Here is a 21619-nt window from a genome sequence, read left to right as displayed (position 1 = left end):
GATTTGATTTAAGGACGCAGCTCTATTTCCTACACATCTTGCAGGTCTGGTCCCTGCAGGTCTGGTCCCTGCACTACAAAATGGAATCATAATTTTGCGATAGGATGGAAAACATTAACAATATGACTGTATACGATCCATTTCTCAAACACAATGCTGACACCTAAGCTGCGTCTCAAGTCCTTAAATTAGATCCTATTTCCTAGTTCCTATTTCCTTGCTTGTATCAAAATACCTTGTAACATACAAGGAAATTAATAGGAAAGAAGTGTAGGAAATAGGATCCGATTTAAAGTTATACCATGTAACTTTTTTTATAAAACAAATCTTAAAATTGTCCTAACTGTTAAATCCCCACTCCGTTAATTTCAGCTTCTAAAGCCTTCTCTTTATATGTTTTCTATGAGCCATGAGGGGGGGGAGAATTTCGCGGCAAAATGACGTCATCTGCATCATGTGTATACGTTGGCCAATCATATCGCCGATCATAAACACATGGTACACTACCAGCCAATCACAGGCGCATCTTGCTGACTTCTCAGGAAGTAGCTTGCCTCAACATAACAACAACATACTCGGGTGAAGGAGTCAGTTTCTCCGGAATGCCTGAACGCACAGGAACCAGGGACCCCTCTAAAGATAGATCTCAGCGAGGTGGAGGCAGACGCGGGGGTGTGAGGCCCGGTCCGCGGCGAAAAACGGCGATTTGCTATACAGCTCTGACCACTAGTTGAACAACTTACACAGTATAGCTTTAAGGACTTGAGACGCAGCTCTAATGTCATGCGCACCTTCAAGACAATGGCAGATCTATCCGCGCCACCAAATAACTGCATTTGTGTCTCACATAGAATGTAACCATCCAGGTCCATTTGGTTCCATTTTGTACACTCTCAGAGTTAAAGTGGTCCTTGAAAGAAAAGATGTTTGAGAACCACCGGTATTGTAATTGTACAGCAGACGTGAAGTCCACACATAACCAGCTCTGACAGTGATGAAAACTGGTTCTGGAAACGGTTCCAAATGTGACGGAACCGATTCCTGGTTAGGGATGGGACGATAAGCGATATCATCGTTTATCGTGATAAAAAAAACACTCACGACAATCATCATGGAGATTTCCGTCATGCAATGGGATCAATTCACCCTTTATTTGCCGAGCTATATATCCGGTACCATTTTAAACACTCTAATTAACACTATAATTGGTAAAAGGTACTTATAATATAAGAACTTGATACAGCCTTTTTTCACTCTCAAATGTCTTTGCCAAAAAATAGCCGATCTACAAGCTTGTAGATTTGCAATTTTTTGGCAAATGTTCCGCCCCAGGATAATTGATTATCGCGATCGTAAATCGCGATTACTTTGGTCACAACAATCGTGATATGACATTTTCATAATCGTCCCATCCCTATATTCCTGGTTCCTCGATGTTGGATCTGGTTCCTCCCGATTACTCCGGTTCCGCCTCCCAACCCTATTACTCACCCGCTCGTCCTCACATTGTTGTTTCACCTTCAGTGGTTCCAGGGTTTTATCGATCAGGTCTTTGTCTGTTTCCTACAGTAGATTGTACTGACGGCCTTTCTCGTGTTCAAGATCATTCCTGCCTGCCCAGTGATGCCGTTCACCATGCATCACTCCTCCATGTCACATTCATCATGCGCGACAAATAAACCTTCTTCGTCACTTAAACACGATATACTTCGTTGACCGGCGTGCCCCAGGGATCTACACTTTGCCCCTTCTTTTTATCCCCTCTACACCAAAATCTCTTGGCCCGAAAATAGCACATCTGCAAGCTCACAACATGTCGCAAGCATGTAGAATGTTCGCCTGTTGTGACAACCTCACCTTCCTGTGTCAGTGTTCTGCATTTGGTTTGGCTCCAAGTTTCTTAGAAAATAATTGTGGGTTATCGATCGGGAGTCTTTTTATTTTAATATAGATTAAGAAACAGAACTGTGGGATTTCAAATGCCAACAAAAGGCAACAAGACATATTTACCGGTATGTTGACAGAGTACAGCGAGCACTTGTACCCTTAACCCATTTAGAACGGGTACACATTATTGTGTATCATTATTTTATGATTTAACTAATGAAAAATAGCAGATATACAAGCTCACAGCGAGCTTGTAGATCTGCTAATTTGAATTTTGACCCGATTCTATAAGTGTCTTTTGAATCCTTCTAAGATTTTTTGAAAAACCCATGTTGAACCCATGATGGTCAGCCATCAACGAATTTCAAGGTAAACCCCATGTTGAACACATGATGGTCAACCATCGTCAAAGAAAAGGTCCTTTTCACTTAAATGGAGCTCAGTTAGTCAGTTAGTTACAAACGTTCGCTTTGAAAATACATATATTCAAAGATTTGCACACATTTTCATGACTTTTACAAAAATAGCAGATCTACAAGCTCGCAGCGCGGCACTCGGTGCCGCGCTGTGAGCTTGTATATCTGCTATTTTTCACTGGTTAAAGCATTCAATAATTCTAGGCCTAAATTTTAAATATGCCTAAAAAAAAAAAAAAAAAAGAAGAAGAAACTGTGCAGATGTGAGGAGGATTAGTCTCTGACACTCGCAACCCTTCTCCTCGGATGAAAAACCTCTTTTGAGTGAGGTAGTCAATGTTCCATTTAACGCACTTCACAAGAAGGTCGAAACAATTTCAATGGTTCGGGGGGAGGAGGGGAGGGTGGGGTGGAGAGAAAACAGTGTTGCCGTAACTGATGTTCCCAACCCTCCTTTTGTTCAGCCCCAGCCCGTGTTGTGACAGTTAAAGGTTGGATGGAGTCATCCAACTCCCAGGGAAGAAAACGTGCTCCATTTCAGTACCACAACACAGGGCCCGCTGTTGCTACGGCAGCAAGCTGAAATCAAAGCGGTTTCTATTGGCGGTCCCCGGGGAGGATGTGTGATGCTTCGCTCGCTCCTTCTCTGATGCCTCTCCTCCTGTCATCATCAACCGCCAGAGGGACCAGCCAGAGCCAGTGCTCTAATGCTGCCCTTTTCACACACACAAACAAGGTACTCACATTTTTTACTTGAGTATCAAAGTATCAATGCTCCAATGTTTAACCCATTTAGGCCTAGGATTATTGAATGCTTTAACCAGTGAAAAATAGCAGATCTACAAGCTCGCAGCGCGGCACTCGGTGAGCTTGTAGATCTGCTATTTTTGAAAAAGTCGTGAAAATGTGTGCAAATCGTTGAATATATGTATTTTCAAAGCGAATGTTTGTAACTCAAATTTTGCTTCTGGGGGGTCCCTGGAACGAAATATTTTGAGACGGGGGTCCGTGGCCAAATAAATTTCATTTTGGGGGTCCTTCACATGAAAAGGTTTGAGAACCACTGACATAGTAGTCTCTCAAGAACAGATTAACTGAGCTCCAGTTGAGTGAAAAGGACCTTTTCTTTGACGATGGCTGGCCAGATTGCTGACAGAAACATAGTTGTTTCAAAAAATCTTAGAAGGATTCAAAAGACACTTATAGAATCGGGTCAAAATTCTAATTTTCACGATTTTTCAAAAATAGCAGATCTACAAGTTCGCAGCGCGGCACTCTGTGCTGCGCTGTGAGCTTGTATATCTGCTATTTTTCAATAGTTAAAGCATAAAATAATGATACACAATAATGTGTACTCGTTTTAAATGCTCTGTTATAGGGCTGACCTCGATTAGTCGACTAATCGATCGAAATGGGTCTTAGTTGACGAACAATCTCTTAATCGAATAATGTATTATCTTTTCTTTTTTCTTATTTTTCTGATTTTGCATGATTCAACTGAGAGATTGGACTAATTTGTCTGGGAAAACTAGGAAAGAAATGGGATATATATCACGATGTATATCCTATTAATCTAGTACACACTTTTCATGTAAAGGTGCTTAATTTCTGTGCAACAACAGTAGGCCAATAGATGCTTTCATGTTTAGAACCTAGCAGAGCTACATCATACTGGTCAACTAGTGATGGCCAATGACTTGGCTTTGATGCTCTCTTTGAATAGATGCAGACCTATTTCAAAGTGCAAACACATAATTGCCTACGATCTCAACGAGGATCACCTGGGTCACACACACGCAGACCTTCACTCTGCAGTGCTCTAAACTGAAGTGAATTTCTCTCCAATAGCCCTGAATATGATTAAGGATTACTGTGATTATGGTAAGCTCACATTTCATATCGCACAAACCATACATGTAACTTTGAATAGCTTTTTTTTTTTCATATTGCCTATTCGACTAATAGTCGACTATTGGCAATATTCAGCCAATCAGATTCGACTATATAAATCTTTAGTCGGTAACGGGTTATGTCATTAGGTCGAACACGTTGGATCGACCACCAAACTCTAACCCAAACCCTAATCCTAACCTCAGTAAAACTATGCCTAACTCTAACCCTAACCCTAAACCTAACCTAAGTAACCGTGACGCGGGTGATTATCTAACCTGCCGACGCTCGCGGGTGATTATCTAACCTGCCGACGTCGTTCGACCCAACGGGATTTCGACCTATGGGGCAGTCCCCCTTTAGTCAGGGACAGCCCTACTCTGTTACAAGCAGAAGACCGGAATTCAAAATGTATGTATTGTTATCAAGTACCAAAAGTAGAAAGTGCTCATTATGCAGAATGTCCCCTTTCACACATGTTCAAATGTATAATTAAAACTTTTGAAAATAGCAAATCTACAAGCTCACAATGCGTTCCAAATGGCCAAAATGTATATAGAGCTGAAGCGGGTAATGCATGTTTTGTAATGATAATCCAAATCTACCAACTAGTAGTAACTAAACCTTTGACATAATTGTAGTGGAGTAAAAGTATACAATATTTGCCTCTGAGATGCAGTCGAAGTAAAATAACTGAAAATTGGAAATACTCCAGTAAAGCAAAAGATACCTCACAATTGTACTAAGCACAGTACTTGAGTAAATGTACTGTGTTACTTTACCACCACTGGTGCTCTGCTACCCTTTAAGCACACTCACAAACACACCGACACCCAACACCTTCCCGTGGGAGCACACGCCAATAAGAAACTAGAAAAACACAATCGTATGGATGCACACGTGCGCACGCCTGTATCACTAGTACTTGTGAGGACATCAACCTTTTAGGACAGTAATATTGTGTAATTTTCTTCTATTTTGTTGCCATTTTTTATTAACCCCGTCCCTAAAGCCGGAGATTAACTGCTAGCATTTCCAAGCATTGCGCTGGGTGTGTTACAACATTGCAAAACAAAGTAACAAAATAATACAAACTAAACATCTAACATTTCTTTCCAGTGAGGACTAGCGCTGTCACAATTATTACATAATCGTCTAATCGCAATTATTTGACACAATCGCAAGTGTCATAATTGCCAGGTGCAACTTCAAAGCATAAAAGCCAAACAGAAATGTAATTGTCAACATGACAAACGACAAGTACATGATTAAAACGTTAATCGCAATTATTTGAGTGACAATGAATCGTCATGTAAAATGTCATAATCGTGACACCCCTACTAACAATGTCTATTTCTCAAATGTACAGTAATTGTGGGGACATTTGGCCCTCACACATATACGGTAGTAATGCAAGTGAACACACACACACACACACACACGCACACGCACACGCACACACACACACACACACATGCAAATCATACGGTACGCCCGCGTAAACAGAATCACCACGGGGGAATACGGAGGCCCATGGAAAGGCTACATATATTATGAGAATGCATGAGCTGTTTGTGTATCTTTGAGAGCTTTGATCTCAAATTGAAGGAACAAGGTGATATCTTTATGCAGTAGTGAAAAGCCTGCAGTGAGGAACTGATCCCAATGTGTGTGTGTGTGTGTGTGTGTGTGTGTGTGTGTGTGTGTGTGTGTGTGTGTGTGTGTGTGTGTGTGTGTGTGTGTGTGTGTGTGTGTGTGTGTGTGTGTGTGTGCGTGCGTGCGTGCGTGTGTGCGTGCGTGCGTGCATTCGTGCGTGCATTCGTGCGTGCATTCGTGCGTGCGTGTGTGTGTAGAATGAATTGCTTTGGTCAAAAAGTGCTAAAGCAATTCCTATCTATTTACAAGCTCACGACGAGCTCTAGATCTGCAAATGTTGACCTTTCCTTTTTTATCTGAAAATTTCCACCTAAAATTACCCAAAATGCCCAAAATATACACAATTACAGTAATGCGTCGGCCGACACCAATGTCGTAAAAAGTCTAACAATGCCAGATATATCGTCTAATCCGAAATATCGAATGTCTCTAGTGTGTGTGTGTGTGTGTGTGTGTGTGTGTGTGTGTGTGTGTGTGTGTGTGTGTGTGTGTGCATGCTTGTGTGCGTCTGCCACATGCACATCTTTGTTTTTCAGAACAGCAGGGCATTTATTAACTACACACCACAGCAGCTCCATGTTTTATTCAAACGTGTGCACGATGGCTCGGTGGTTTGCACGAGCAGCAGCCAGTCAATACAACATCATACTGATTTCAAAACAGGGGTTGTAGTCCAGTAATTTTAGGCCAAAATTAGGCTAAACCTAAAACAAATTGCAATAGTAGCAAACTCAACTGATTCTGTATCCTCATTATGTCCTTAGTGAGGGAAAAAAAGTCCCAAGGAATCCCATCGGGGCAAAGTTTTGAAAACGACCTACCTACCTTCACTTACTATACACTACACTATAAAGGAAAAATGACTCCCAAAAAAATCTGCTTTAAATGGGATGTGAGGGGTCAAACTAGGGGTTTTTAATTATTCTGAATCCATTGCAAGCATTTGTTTTGCATGAAAAACATTCCTTGGGCAAGAAATGGCCCCTCAAAATGATGGTTTAGTGATGAGTCATCAATTTTCACAGTCTTTTGGGGTCCGTTTTTGCTACTATTGCAATTTGTTTTAGGTTTTTTCATATAATGACTGGACTATTGATAATCTAAAGCCAGAGCCGTGGGCTGGCGTTTAAAGACGTGGCATCAGGCACGTGCACACATAGACATCAAAGGGGGCTTGAGCCCCTGCCCTTTTATCTGTCTGTAAAAAAGTGCCCTGTCCAGACCATGAATGCAGTTTTTACAATGGTGAAAGACATGCAAATGCCCTCTTTCCATGCCATCAAGAGAATCGTCTTGTCCAAACTCTCCTGAACTTGAATGCAGCATCTTATGTTGAAAGAAGTGCCCTCTCTGTGTAGAAATCCATTCCCTACACAGTACGCACGCCTTATAGCATTGACTTGATAACGCTTAGTTCAGTGTGGTATATATCACGCACCGAAAATAGCCGACCTCCAAGCTGTTGTGGGCTTGGAGGTATGCTATTTTCGATATTTCCACCAAAAGGCCCTTTTAGAAATGGCAGCCCACAGCCCCCCTAACATCCTCTGCACGCCCCTGCGTGGCATGGCCCCCACACAGTCATAATCCCGCCATAACTCACGCTTAATCTTTTCATGGCCACAATTTCATTACTTCCCTTAAATACAGCGACTGACGGCGGCCATGCTCTTAAATAATAACACAAGCCAGTCATATTAATCCTTCCCTGGGTGGATACTGGATAGGAGGAGAAGGGAATCTGGCATGAGGACGTCGAGCGAGCCATTTCCACACGCACTCACCTTTCCTCCAGGGACGATGACAAGGGACAACATGATTCAATGGAGGCTTATGTATGCTAATCAAGCAGGACACCTCCGCTGTGGGGAAACTGTGCCCTATATGGGGAAGGCTCATTTTCTTGTCTTAAAGATGGGGTGCCATGCTTTTTCCCCCCTCTAAAACATGATTATATATGATTTTACTAGGAGGAAGATTTTTTTCCAAAAAAGTGTACAGAAAGAGTTAAAATTATGTTTCTTATGTGGCCACACCCACCAGTTCATTGGTATGCGTGGTTGTCATGGTGGGTGGTGACCCAGCTGAAGTCAGCCACACCCACGTATGTTGGGTGAATGGTAATTAGGGGAGGGGTTGATTCTGTGATGTAATAAGTATCTGTGTTTTTGGACCGGCACGTTTGACCCCACAAGGTGGCAGCCTACAACTAAAACACAAATAGAAAGGCAATTAATACATAATTGCTCATAACAACCACACCAGGGGGTCTAATGAAGTACTGTCAACCTCCTAGACACATGAAAACCAGAAAAAGTACAAAACTATGGCACCGCCTCTTTAAGATGCCATGGCACTGTGCACATCAGGGATGGGACGATAATCGCTATTATCGTTTATATCGTGATAAAAAAACACTCGCGATAATCGTATCGTGGAGATTTTAAATCGATAGTGAAATTGTCCTCTGTCATGCATTGGTATCAATTCGCCTTTCATTTGCCGAGCTGCATGTCCGGTACCACTTAAAGGAGTAGTTCACCCCCAAAATGATTAGTCACACCATGGAGACTTGAGTTCAATAATATTTTTGTTGTATTCGTCGCATTCCTAAGACGAAAATATTATAGTAAATGTAACCCTATTGATTCTGAATGGGGACCCAAACACAAGGCCCTGAATGGGCCCAATGCATTTGGGTGAGAAGAATCAATGGGGGTAAATTTACTTGACCCTTGACCCTAAATTTAGCCCCATTGATTCAGACCCAAATGCATTTGGGTCTCCATCCAGTGCCTTATTTGGGTCCCCATCCAGGCCCATGCATTTGGGTCTCCATCCAGAATCAATGGGGGTAAATCTTTTTTTTTTTTTTGTCTTAGGAATGCGACAAAGTCTCCATGGCGTAACTAATCAATAGAAAAAATGACATTTTGGGGGTGAACTACTCCTTTAAACCCTCTATAATTGGTCAAACGGGCCTGTGAAATAACATACTTGATACAGTCCTTTTTTCACTCTCTACCAAATCTCTTTGCCAATAAATAGCTATATCTATCTTTTGGCAAATGTTGGCAAATTTGAATTTATTTTCATTATCGCGATAACATCGTAAATGGGCAGAGTTTCTTTGGTCACAATAATCGTGCCATTACATTTTCATATGGTCCCATCCATTTGATAGATATGAATTATGATACATAATTGTATGATTTGTGTATGAGGCTCATATGACCATATAAGGTTATATTATGAATTGAACTTACAGTAGGAGACCATATTTTGGTCGTACTGCAAGTTCAGTTCATAATATAACCTTATATGGTCATATGAGCCTCATACACAAATCATACAATTATGTATCATAATTCATATCTATCACCATCCCTAGTGCGCTTGTTTTCATATGCAATTATGACACCCCCTTGCATTGCATGCAACCAAAGTCAGCAGCAGCACAAGGCCCAGATCGATTGGAATTCTATTAACAAGATTCACGTGGGGAAAAATAATCTCAGTGTACTCCTAACTCTATCCAAATCCATCCTGTAATCATTGATAATCATTTCACTGAGCTGGAGGTAGAGCGCCATCCATGCATTCATACATAGACACTGCAATACATCAGCTTGCATAGTGCACAACATACCCTATGGGCTTTAATCAATCCCCGCAACCCCGTTCAGTCTAATGCTATACACAGCAATCAATCACCTCACCTTCTATTCTAATTGCTTAATTCCCCTGTTTGTAATAGCATCCATGGCACATTATTGGAGCTGTGGGCTTCTGAAAGTATGGCCAATATTAACGTCGATTTGTGTGAAATGGCCCAATATGACTGTGACTGTGCACATACACCTTTTACAAAGAGACTCCCTGCTCCAACTCAAAATGCTACATTTATGTATGTATGTATATATAGGCTAGTGAGGGGAGGGACACTTAATTTGCTGTATAAGTGGCTTCTATTTGAAAAGCAGCAGTTAACAACACAATATTATAATTGCCTTATACCACAGGAGGAGTTCTAAAAATAACTGATTGTCACCTGGAATATGTGGGTAGCCTACATACATAATATATAGGCTAATAGCCCACATCTCTCTCTTTTCTTTTAATTAAGACTCCCTCTCCTAGCCCAGAACATAGGTCTACAGTAGGCCTACATAGAATGTTTGTTTATGACAATGGAAAAAGCCACCACCATAATGTAAAGTCAACAGAAGAGAAAACAATATGGTGCAAATGTGGTTAGTATCATTATTGTTTGTTATTATCACACCAGTGGCGTCAGTTCAGCAAAAGCTAAGGTATGGCAACATGACTACACCAGTCACGTTGCCATACCTTAGCAACAGGCATAATGAATTTATTCTAATAAAGTACATTTAACCCCCCCCCCCCCCCCCCCCGTAAGGTATGGCAGCTGCCATACCTTGCCATACCCAATTGACGCCTCTGCATCACACCAACATGCCTCAGGGGGTGAATCCCCCCCCCCCCTGCCTCCCGGGCTTGGCAAGGCAGCTGTTTCCCCATCAACACACAGCTTACCGCATTAAAACCCCACCACAGATCTCTCAATCAACCCCGCGGACCCTCCTTGACTTGACTTACGTCTCTGAAGCGGTTCCAGTGCTTGATCTTGCGGCTGTACTGCGAGATGGTCGACAGCCACTGCTCGTCCTCCATGAAATTCCCCGGCTTGTCCGCGTCTTTAGCCGCCGCCGCGGCGGCGACGGCGCTCTTCATCTTCGCCGGCGGCGCGTCGCTGCTCTCAACGGCGGCGGAGCTCACCATCACCATCAGCACCACCGCCGCCGCCGCCGTCAAGAAGGGGACGAGAAGAAGAGGCTGCTTGGATGATCCCACCATCGTGTTATTAGCAGCGGATGATTGATACTCTGTCCTCTCTCGGGTTAAACTGGAGCTGTGTGTGACTGTAGCCTAGTAAGTGCTGTTGTGGCGCTGGGAGGATGAGGAGGAGGTTGGATATGGATGCGATCAGACCCAGAAGGAAGGAGAGATGTGACCTGATTAGCCTGTAGGATGCTTTCTGCTGCGGCTGCTGCTGCTGCCTGAGAGTGAGGGAGGGAGGGAGGCAGAGAGAGAGAGAGAGAGAGAGAGAGAAAGAGAGAGAGAGAGAGAGAGAGAGAGAGAGGGAGAGGGAGAGAGAGAGGATGGACGGTGAGAGAGTGAGAGGAGAGGGAGGGGGAGAGGGTGGGATGGATTTGAAAGAATACCTGTCCTCCATAGCAATTTATAGGCCTATATAAAAATAACATAAATCATAATAATAATAATCAATTAATGTAATAGGCAGAGCAAAACCTGTAAACAAACCTGATTAAAGGGTGTGCCAAACTTCTCTCAGTTGAATCCATTTCTGCAATGTATATTGTTGTTTTGTGCATCTTTAATGAGATAATTAGCATATTTGAGTCAATATGCTAATTGTGCACAACACAAAAATGTAGGCTACATTGCAGAAATGGATTCTACAGGAAAATATCAAACCTTGGTTCGAAGTGTGAAGCGGTGAATTTTTATTCTATGTGTTCTAGAGCTGTGAAATCTGTGTTCTAGATCTATACATTCTGTGTTCTAGATCTATACTTTCTATGTGCTTTAGTTCTATATTTTTATGAATTCTGAATGAATTAATGCTTTTGTCCGGATGGCCAAATTGTCATGTGAAGCTTGACCAATCCTCAATTCTGGACGCACGGGACATGACACGGACACGGGACTCCTTGGAAGCCTATGGGACAGACTGTACGGGACAGACAAAGCCACTCCTTGGAAGCGGCTTTCACCGCTTCAAAAATACATAAGAATCAACTGAGAAAGGTTTGGTGCCCTTTAATCAGGTTTTTACAGGTTTTGCTCCTCTGTCTATAATGCACTTTCCCCTCCATGCTTGTGTATTTGAGAATAAGCACATCTCTTGTAAACTCTAGATATCAGAACCCAGTATTCATATTGTGAAATAAACACGATTAGTTGATTAATCAATGTTAAGTTCTCAACCTCACCAACCCGAAAAGGCTGGTTTCTGCATGACTGTACACACAATTTTACAGATTGGTCGATTAGTCATCATATTCCCATGATCATTATTCCTATTACTGTAGTTGACTATGGATTTCTTTAGTCAAGGAGGACGGTCCTAATTTATACCCAAGCAGACATAATTAATGCAGGAACCCACACTGCACATCAGACACACACACACACACACACACACACACGCACACGCACACGCACACACACACACACACACACACACACACACACACACACACACACACACACACACACACACACACTCCTTTAAAGGTAAACATATACATATAGGCACAAATGCAAATGCTGAAAGTGAAAAGTGAAAGAACTAGGCCAGCACTCAATAATGCAAATATGAAGAACTAACTAATGCAAATGCTGTATAGGCCACCTATAGGAGGAGCAAAGATTATATGTGTTCGCTGTTTCCCAAACAGTGGGTCGCGGACCCATTTGCGGGTCGCGGATCCATTTTTGTGGGTTGCGACTTGCGAGTGAATATCCCTTCATTTTTGTGTTTCCTAAATCTTGACGTTAATCGTTATTATTTTAAAAGATTTTCTAAAGATTTCCTAAAAGAATCACACATTTTTATGGGTTGAAATTAAAATAACCTATAAGAAATTCCCCCAAATAGAGGTTATGCACGTGACATCATCATCATACGCGGAAGTTATGCGGGAACGCCTACTGAATGGCAAAAAAACTACTTTCTGGCCTTGACAGCCCATACATCCAAACAGAAAAGTCCTATCTGATTGTATTAAACAACGATAAACGACGTTAAACTCACTTTGCCACTCGATTTGCCACTCAGTTTATGCATGCGCATACCCTCTATAGGAAAACTAATTATGTTTAAGACGTAGTGAAAAGAGCAGATCTACAAGCTTGCAGATCTGCTATATTTCCACTAGTGTGGGTTCCGGGCAAACATCTGATTCCTCTTTTGGGTCTTGAGCAAAACGCTTTTGGGAAAAGTACATGGCAACCTTCCCAGTGCAGTGTGTCTAACACACATCATAACATCTTTATTATATTATTAGTAACAGTGACCAGCAAGACGTGACTAATTTTAAATAGAGCTGAGTCGTCTAGCACTTTGGCTTTTTGTTTTTGTTTTTTCCATGTCATATGAAAGCAGAAAAATCATAGCAGAAGAACTGAACTCTAGTTGAGAAACCTTAATGAGAAAAATCTATATCATGTTCATGAATCTATTTCTCATGTACAATAGTACATTCGGATAAATGCGAAATAATCACACCTGTGTGAACTGTGAAGTGAGCGATGCTGATGAGGATCGACCAGGGGTGTAGTTGTCCCGATTTAAAATGAAGCAAACACGGAACTGAAGGTTCCTATTTGCGCTGTTCTGGCACCAGAAGCAACATGTTCTCCATATAATTCCATTCATTTCCCCTGAACTTTTACATTAGATTTTCTTACCTTAGTAAACATTGTCATAAATACTTTATGGTTCCTGTCACTAGTTTAAAGCCTCGTTTCAATCACCATGATATGCGTTTTGTGAAAATATGGTCCAATTTATGTTATATTTGATGTTAAAGCAGGGTATGCTATAGGAGGGGGTTGTGATCATAGGCTTGTGATGATTCTTCTTTGTGTGCTTTATTTTCAGCAATCTCAAGACAATGTCCCATGTATCCCTGCGGTTGCACGTGACCGTTGGCAGCCAATAGCATTCGAGATGGTATCATTTCTACCAATGAACGTTGATTTCTACAATGATGGCGGCACCCATACAACGGCCAAAAAAGCTTAATTTGCGCAGCATAGAAACCAATGGCTTTCCACTGTCCATACTTTTAACAGTCTATGGGATCGACCCACATGACATCACAGGACACAGGACTCAGTATTTGATACAATGGAAAAACACTTGGAAACACATGGACAATACACACAAAGTCACATAGCTAGCATAGCTCAAGAACAGAGATTTAATTTATTTTTTTATTTTTATTTTTTTCTATAATTTTTATCCCACGATTTTGCAAACCCATTTTTTCACCCAGTGCCAATTGCCTATGTAATCCTGGGCTCTGCTCTCCCTCTGCCGCGGCTGGGGAGACAACGGACTGACCTCATGCTTCCTTCAATGCATGAGTAGTCCAAGTTGTTTCTTTTCACCTGACAGGGGGGATTTCCCCCGGGATGGACGTAGCGCGTGGAAGGAACACGTTATTCCAACCAGTTCCTTTCCCCTCCATCAAGCGCCCCGGCTGGCCAGGGGGAGGCATTATTGAGACCAGGATTACTGCATGTTTTTGTGAGGGTACCAACCCTAGGAGACACGGGGAGAACATGCAAACTCCACACAGAAAGGCCCTATCGCCAACCCCACCTAGGGTGTGGGCGCTGATGACACGGAGGGAGAAACACGCCCCCAGCACCCACAGCGCCCCCCGGCGGGAATCGAACCCAGGACCTTGTAGCTGTGAGGCGAAGCGCTAACCACTGCGCCACCGTGCCCCCATGAGATTTCATTTATTTAGCGTAGAACAAACCTATTTTTATCCACCTCAAAGGAAGATAGATGAATAATGTTTGCTTTTCTGCAGCGCTGACCCAAACATATCGGAGTCATAAGGGGACAACGGCGATAAGGACTCACTAGAGATCATGCTTGTATTTTCAATAGGTCTTTGTTTGGCAGTGTTCAGATGTCCTATACAGATACTGGCACACTATCAACACTGGTGGAAGAGGTATTAGTATAGTATGAGTAGTGGCATCAAAATATACTTAAAGTACCAAAAGCAGTAGGCCTATTCATTATTTTCGAAAAATCTTTCGAAAAATAGCTGATCGGTTATTTTTGAAAAGCCAAAGTTAGAATAGGGCTTAATTGGTTAATGTATATTTTGTAAAATATATAAAAAAAACTTTTTGTGTAGATAGATACCATTATTATCCCACGGGGGAAATTCAGTTGCCCAGAGGCAGCACAGCAGTCAAAGGTTATAAGTTACAAAGAAGTAAGAAAAAGTACTGTTGTGTACAGTCAAAAAAAGCAAGGCACAATAAAAAGAAGAAAATAAACAAAATATTAAAAAAAACAAGAATATATACATAAAGTGACCAAGAAACATTCAACGCTCATAAGCGACACGTCACACCCAAAAAAGCAATACTCAAAGCACAACTTAACAAAGCATGTGCCAAACAAAAGTGTACATAACAGTCAATGCCAGTCAGTGCAACACAAGTATCTCACTGCCATATCAACACAGCAATAGCACTCAATACAACCAACACAACCTAATAGTGCAGGGCCAAAAATAAGTGTCCATAGTCAATGCAAATAAATGTGTGGGTAGCTCAGTCGGTAGAGCTCTCGCCTTTGGACCAGAAGGTCATGTGATTCACATGACCTTGTGGTTGATCCCAGGCACCGCCAATTCAGTGTATCAGTAGCGCAGCAAGTCTTGCAGTAAATACTGGGAGCTGATGGTAGGTGTTGCGCTCAACCTCAGCAAAATCCATCTCCCAGGGGTCTAGCGCATTTTACCCCATGCATCGGCTGATACCGACAATAAGCCTTCTAAACCTACCTTGTAATAATAGCCGATCTACAAGCTCACAACGCCTTGTAGATCTGCTATTTTTGGCTAAAGTTCTCAGAATATGGACACTCGGGTCCAAGTGGTTAATATAAAAAAGGAGAAAAAAGCTTCTATCACACAAAGATCTCGAGGCCCCCCTGTAGGGGTCCCGGACCCCCTGTTGAAGACCCCTGCTACCATACAGATTGGACAAAATTACATTTTATTCATGAAAAAAGCTATAGTGAGTACAGCATTTCAGTAAATGTACTTTGTTACTTTTCACCATTGATACAGGGCCACCCTATCCTATCACTTGCCCGCCTTGCCTGCTATATCTGCTATAACAGACTCATCCAGGCCCCAGAGGGGATGCAGTGAATGACGGCTTGTAATTGAAATGCTGGATTAACTGATGCCATCTTTATTACATCCTGAAAGGACTGTTTTTAAAAGGCTTTCTTCTTCAAAAGACAGACAGACACGAGTCTGGGTGTAACCTAATCTCTCAGCCGAATGCAATCAAGTTCACCACAAAAGATAAACAGCGAGTTGTTCAGATTGAAAATGACAAACACAAAAGCAGCATGCACCTGCATGCAGCCAGGCACACACGCACACACACACACACACACACACACACACACACACACACACACACACACACACACACACACACACACACACACACACACACACACACACACACACACACACACACACAATTAATACACATACATCAACTGGCTTCTGACAAGATCAGTGTCTGACAACAACTTGAACACGTTTTTTATTGAAAGGGATGCATTATCTCTGATGATATCAAGCTGTGTCTGTACAATTCCCATTGGACGTACAGTGCAGAGCTGTGACAGATGCCTGTTATTGTAGAACTGTGGTGGGACTTACTTTATACTGTATAATAATCACTCTCATATATTCATTGTTGTTTATTTATTGCATATTCATTTTCTTTTCTTAATTTTTACCTTAGAAAGGAGTTGTCATTCACTGCTGACATTTTCCTTTTTCTTTTTTGTATTTGTTGATGAGGCATGGGGGAAAGTATGTTTTCGGCCCTGTCCATCCGTGTGTCCGTCCATCCATCTGTTAACAGCTAATCTCCGGCGCCGTTGGCCCGATCGCTGCCAAACTGCACACACACTCCCTGGATACCAATGGACCCTATTTATTCACGCCCCGCCCACTCAGCACATTTCTCAGCAACTTCCTGGTGCTGACGTCAGCTTTGAAGGGTAACCCTGCTAAAAGCACATAGAGTTAACACAGAAATCGCTAGACCTAAAGCCTTTTACCTTTTATGTGCCTTTTACTATCTTGTGTTCTTGATCATGCTAGCCGTATTTTATACTTTACTATTCGGAAATTGCATTAATTTGCGATTTCTGTGTTAACTCTATGGGCTTAATAGTAGGGTTTCCCCTTCAAAGCATGACGTCAGCACCAGGAAGTTGCTGAGTGGGCGGGGCGTGAATAGGGCTCATTCTGAACCTCTGCCGGATTCGCAGGATTTGTCCATTTTGTACAAACTTACTTAAATCATGAACGCTGCTTGTGATTACAGAGAAATTCTGCACGCACATTCCCACTAGGTCAAGGAACAAATGCCACTCTTTTCACATTGACCTGTTATAGCGCCACCAGCAGGTCAACTTTTGCCAAACTCATTTTTGGAAAAAGATGCCTCATATCATGCACGCAGCGTGCCGTCAAAGGCAGAAGAAGACATGGCACCCTTTTCACATTGGCCTATTATAGCGCCACCAGGAGGCCACAACAACACACCTGACCTGGTGGAGACCTGTGCTCGGAAGAGCACTGCTTCTAGTGTCACATTTGGTTTCGCATTGCGTGTATGTTGTGCTATGTTGTGAGCTTGTAGATTGGCTATTTTTGCAGAAGAGATTTTGGTAGATAGAAGGGAAAAATAAGTCGACCATGTATATAGGGCAGGGTTCCCCAATTAGTTTTCCCCAAGGGCCGAATTATGTCTAGGGTACCAAGCCGAGGGCCACAACATTGCAGGGGGCGACGGTGGCGTTCCCTCTACTCCAGCGACAGTTCAGATATCGTCGTTGTCGGGTGAAAATCTTGTATGTCCAAAACCGTTCGTTTTGCATTTATCATTTAAAAAATGATTTAAACTAGCGAAAACAGCCGATCTACAAGCACACAACGCCTCGCGGTGCGAGGCGTTGTGTGTTTGTAGATCTGCTGTTTTCACTACTTTTGTGAGACGGCCTTGTATGATGAAGCAGGGCTTTACTTTGCGAAAGAACGTACACATTTGGAGATACGAGGTTTCCACCCGACAACGGCGATATACTAGTGTTGTTGCTGCTCTTATACCACCATTATTACTGGGGTTGGTGGGGGCCAGACAGTAGGCCGCCTATTGGGGTATAAGCGACAAATGGCCAATTATCCACGAGTTTCCAACGCCCCATAGTGCATTGCGCAGACGTCTGTACCGAGCTTCCGGCGCCGATTTAAAAGCTCACAACGGGTTGCATCTGCGATGCGACGTGAGCTTGTATGTCTGCTGTTAAAGTTTGGTCCCGATAGTCTCCAGTAAACTCCCGCGGAAACTTGTGGATAAATAACCACCAAAATGCCTCCTCTGTGCTTAACAGCATGAATTCAGTGCTCACATATAGTGACTCACATATTATAGACTGAGATTGTTTGATGTAGCTAGTTAGACAGAGATCCTAACTGCTGCCGTCAGACTGCTTGGATTTCTTATTTCCTTTTCTTTTTTTCTTTTCTTTTTTACCAGAACCACTTTAATCAAACACAGCGAGAGCATGATGATGATGATGATCAGGGACGTGCTGGCCATTGGGAAAAGCGGGACGACTCCCGAACGGCCGGTTCATTCCCGGCCGGTCCAGGCCGACCATTAGGAAAAAAATTAAGATAAAATGTCGGCCTTCATTTTTTGGGGGGCTGGGCGGCCAACAAAGTAAATCGTAACTGTCGGGCAGAAACCTCGTATCTCCAAGTTTCAAATTTGTAAATTTTTTCGCAAAGCAAAGCCCTGCTTCATCATACAAGGCCATCGCACAAAAGTAGTGAAAACAGCAGATCTACAAGCACACAACGCCTCGCGGTGCGAGGCGTTGTGTGCTTGTAGATCGTCTGTTTTCACTAGTTTAAATCATTTTTAAAATGATAAATACAAAACAAACGGTTTTGCACGTACAAGGTTTCCACCCGACAACGACGAAATATAACTCATGTAATTGGCCCACTGGCTTGTCACTTGTCATGATCTGAAATGGCAAATCTTTGAGTAGCAGCAGCGTTATAGAGAGATCTCTCTCTCTCTATACAGCGCGCAATGAGGGCCTCTCCAACTCTTTTTCCCGTGCTGAATCGGGGGCCCAGCACGTCCCTGATGATGATGAAGAAAGTTGGCAGAGCGATTAACATACTGAAGAAGACGCGGCCGCTGCTCTCTTCTCATCAAGCCCTGGCACGGACACCGTGGGCAGATCTGATGTGACAACAACCACCGACCAGAAGAACGTTTTCTGAGAAAAAGGGAAGATTCTTGGCAGCCGGGGCCCAAAAAAATCTGTTCATCTAAAAAAACAAAACAAAAAAAAGGCAGAGGAAAAAAATGTCTGAGTAATCCTAGAATCGCAGAGCCACGGGGGGTTTCAGGTAATCTCCTTATAGAAGCCGAGAATAAACCCTAATGGGTCCCTCGGTGTCGGCAGCGCGGTCACGTGACTCTCTTTTCCCAAGGTCCCTTTCTTTTGTGGAGCAAAAGGCTTGAGAAAGCGATTGTGATGATGGTGGAATGTAGAGTAGTGTAAAAAGAAACAAGGCTGCGGGGCGGAGACATGTCACGATCAGATGATGCTTATTAAAACCCTTTTAGGCCTAGAATTATTGACTGTTTCAACTATTGAAAAATAGCAGATATACAAGCTCACAGCGCGGCACCGAGTGCTGCGCTGCGAACTTGTAGATCTGCTATTTTTGCACATTTTTCAATATATATTTTTCAAAGCAAACATTTGTAACTCAAATCTCTGCTTCTGGGGTTTGACCCTGGAACAACATATTTTGTGATGACGGTCTGCGGCCAAATAAATGTAATTTTGGGGGTCCTTGACGTGAAAAGGTTTGAGAACCGCTGACTTAGAGGAAGGATCTAGAAGTCTGGTCAAAGACATTCAAAGAATTGCACACATTTTTGACGATTTTTCAAAAATAGCAGATCTACAACCCTGTGAGCTTGTATATCTGCTATTTCTCCATAGTTAAAGCACAAAATAATGGTTAAAGTGGTTAAAATCCGACGCGACTCGGGCGCGTTCCAGGTATTTGAGAGTTAAACAAAACGTGTAATGTCATCATGAACAGCAGCACTGCAGGCCGTAACATATAATGTTTGGTAGCTATCAGGGACCTGCAGAGAATGTTAGGAGGAGAGGCAGCTGGGGGCTAAAATTCCCTAAAACAGGGGTCTTCAACAGGGAGTCCGGGACCCCTTGGGGGTCCTTAGAGTTACAAGGGGGAGGGGGGCCGCCAAAATCCTTGTGTGATAGGATAATTCTTTTAAATGAACAACTTCGCAGCCCTATATTCCGAGGAGAACTTTAGCCAAAAATAGCAGATCTACAAGCTCTCAACGCCTTGTGCGGCGAGGTGTTGAGAGCTTGTAGATTGGCTATTTTCGGCAAATAGGTTTGGTGTAGAGGTATAAAAGAGCAGACAGAGTACAGAGTGAAAGGTGAAGTTTACAAAATATCGACGATTTAAGTGGTTAAATGTCTGAACATACACATTAACATGAATCCAACATAGACTGATGACAGTGCTGTCAAACAAGTCTATGAATCTATCTATGAAATAGATGAAAATCTGATCACACATTAATACAATATGGAGAGGGGGTCCCTGCTTTATCTCTCTCTCTCAGCTAAGGGGTCCTTGGCCTGAAAACATTGAAGACCCCTGCCCTAAAAGGGCACTTTTGGGAAATGCGGAAATAGCAGATCTACAAGCTCTTAAAGCATTGCAGTGCGACACATTGACAGCTTGTAGATCAGCTATTTTCAGGGCGCAACCTCGCACTCTTTAGCTACTGAAGATGCAACGTGCTACATGGATTTCTACACAGAGGACACATTTTTTTCAACGCAAAACGCTGCATTAAAGTTCAGGTGAGTTCGGGAAAAGGCAATTTTTCCGAATGCTGCCTTCGAGTGTGGCATGGAAAGGGGGACATTTCCTTTCTTTCACCATAGTAAAAGCTGCATTCATGTTCTGGAGAGGGACTTTTTTTAAAGGTAAAAGGGCAGGGGCTCAAGCCCCCTTTGATGTCTGTGTGTGCACTAGTCTGGTAGCTAGGCCGAGCAAATGAATCAAGTCAAAGTTGACAGTGGAGGAGGAAAGATTGCAGAGGAGAGAAAGGTTTTATCGTTGCGGCAGAACTAACGGTCAGTTGGTCAATCCATCTGTACATAGTATCTCGGAAAAGTACTGCATGGATCAGGGGCGTCAATTGGGTATGGCAGGGGTATGCAGCTGCCATACCTTTGGTCCAGGGAGGAAAATAAAAGTTACTTTTAAATATAAATCCATGAATGTCTCTTTGTCTATCTGTGCTGGTTATTATGTTGTTAAATTACAGTAAAATAACTACAAATGCCAAATTTAGGTATTATAATTATATTTTCCACACTTGTATTCTCCCCTTCTTGACACAATAATATTATTCCCAGGTTCCGCAGGTCAGCTGCACAGGTGCAATGTATTATTGTTAATTGTAGCACGTTTACTAACATGCCAAGTTTAGCTGCACTTGAACAACCGTTCCAGGCTGCCATATCCAGCCCAAGAAACCGTAGAAACCTGTGTAAAAAACAGACAAAACTCGTTTTTTTTTTCAGACATTGTGAAAAAGCCGATCTACATGCTCACAACGCCTCGCAGCGCGAGGCGTTGTGAGCATGTAGATCTGCTATTTTCCTCTCACCTTTCCTCTAGTAGTGCATGCCTGCATGGGTCTTCAACAGGGTTTCCTAAGAGTTACTTCATCCCTAATGAAATAGATGATCTACAAGCAGATCTACAAGCTCACACAACACAACG

The 21619-nt window shown here is 42.6% G+C and overlaps 1 protein-coding gene across 1 annotated transcript in view; it reads right to left on the bottom strand.

Moving 5' to 3' along the window:
• spock2 (SPARC (osteonectin), cwcv and kazal like domains proteoglycan 2) overlaps positions 1-10789 on the bottom strand; it is a 104274-nt gene extending 93485 nt beyond the window's left edge. Inside the window, exon 1 of the mRNA XM_080739715.1 lies at positions 10470-10789. Coding sequence (XP_080595841.1) covers positions 10470-10727 — 258 coding nt within the window. The 5' untranslated portion in view covers positions 10728-10789. The remainder of the gene's footprint in view (positions 1-10469) is intronic.
• Between the last annotated feature and the right edge of the window lie 10830 nt (positions 10790-21619).

This window comes from Nannobrachium achirus, assembly GCF_963921795.1.
Source record: "Nannobrachium achirus genome assembly, chromosome: 13".
NCBI lineage: Eukaryota > Metazoa > Chordata > Actinopteri > Myctophiformes > Myctophidae > Nannobrachium > Nannobrachium achirus.
The sequence above is the reverse complement of the archived record's forward strand: the minus strand, read 5'-3'. Positions and strand labels throughout refer to the sequence as shown.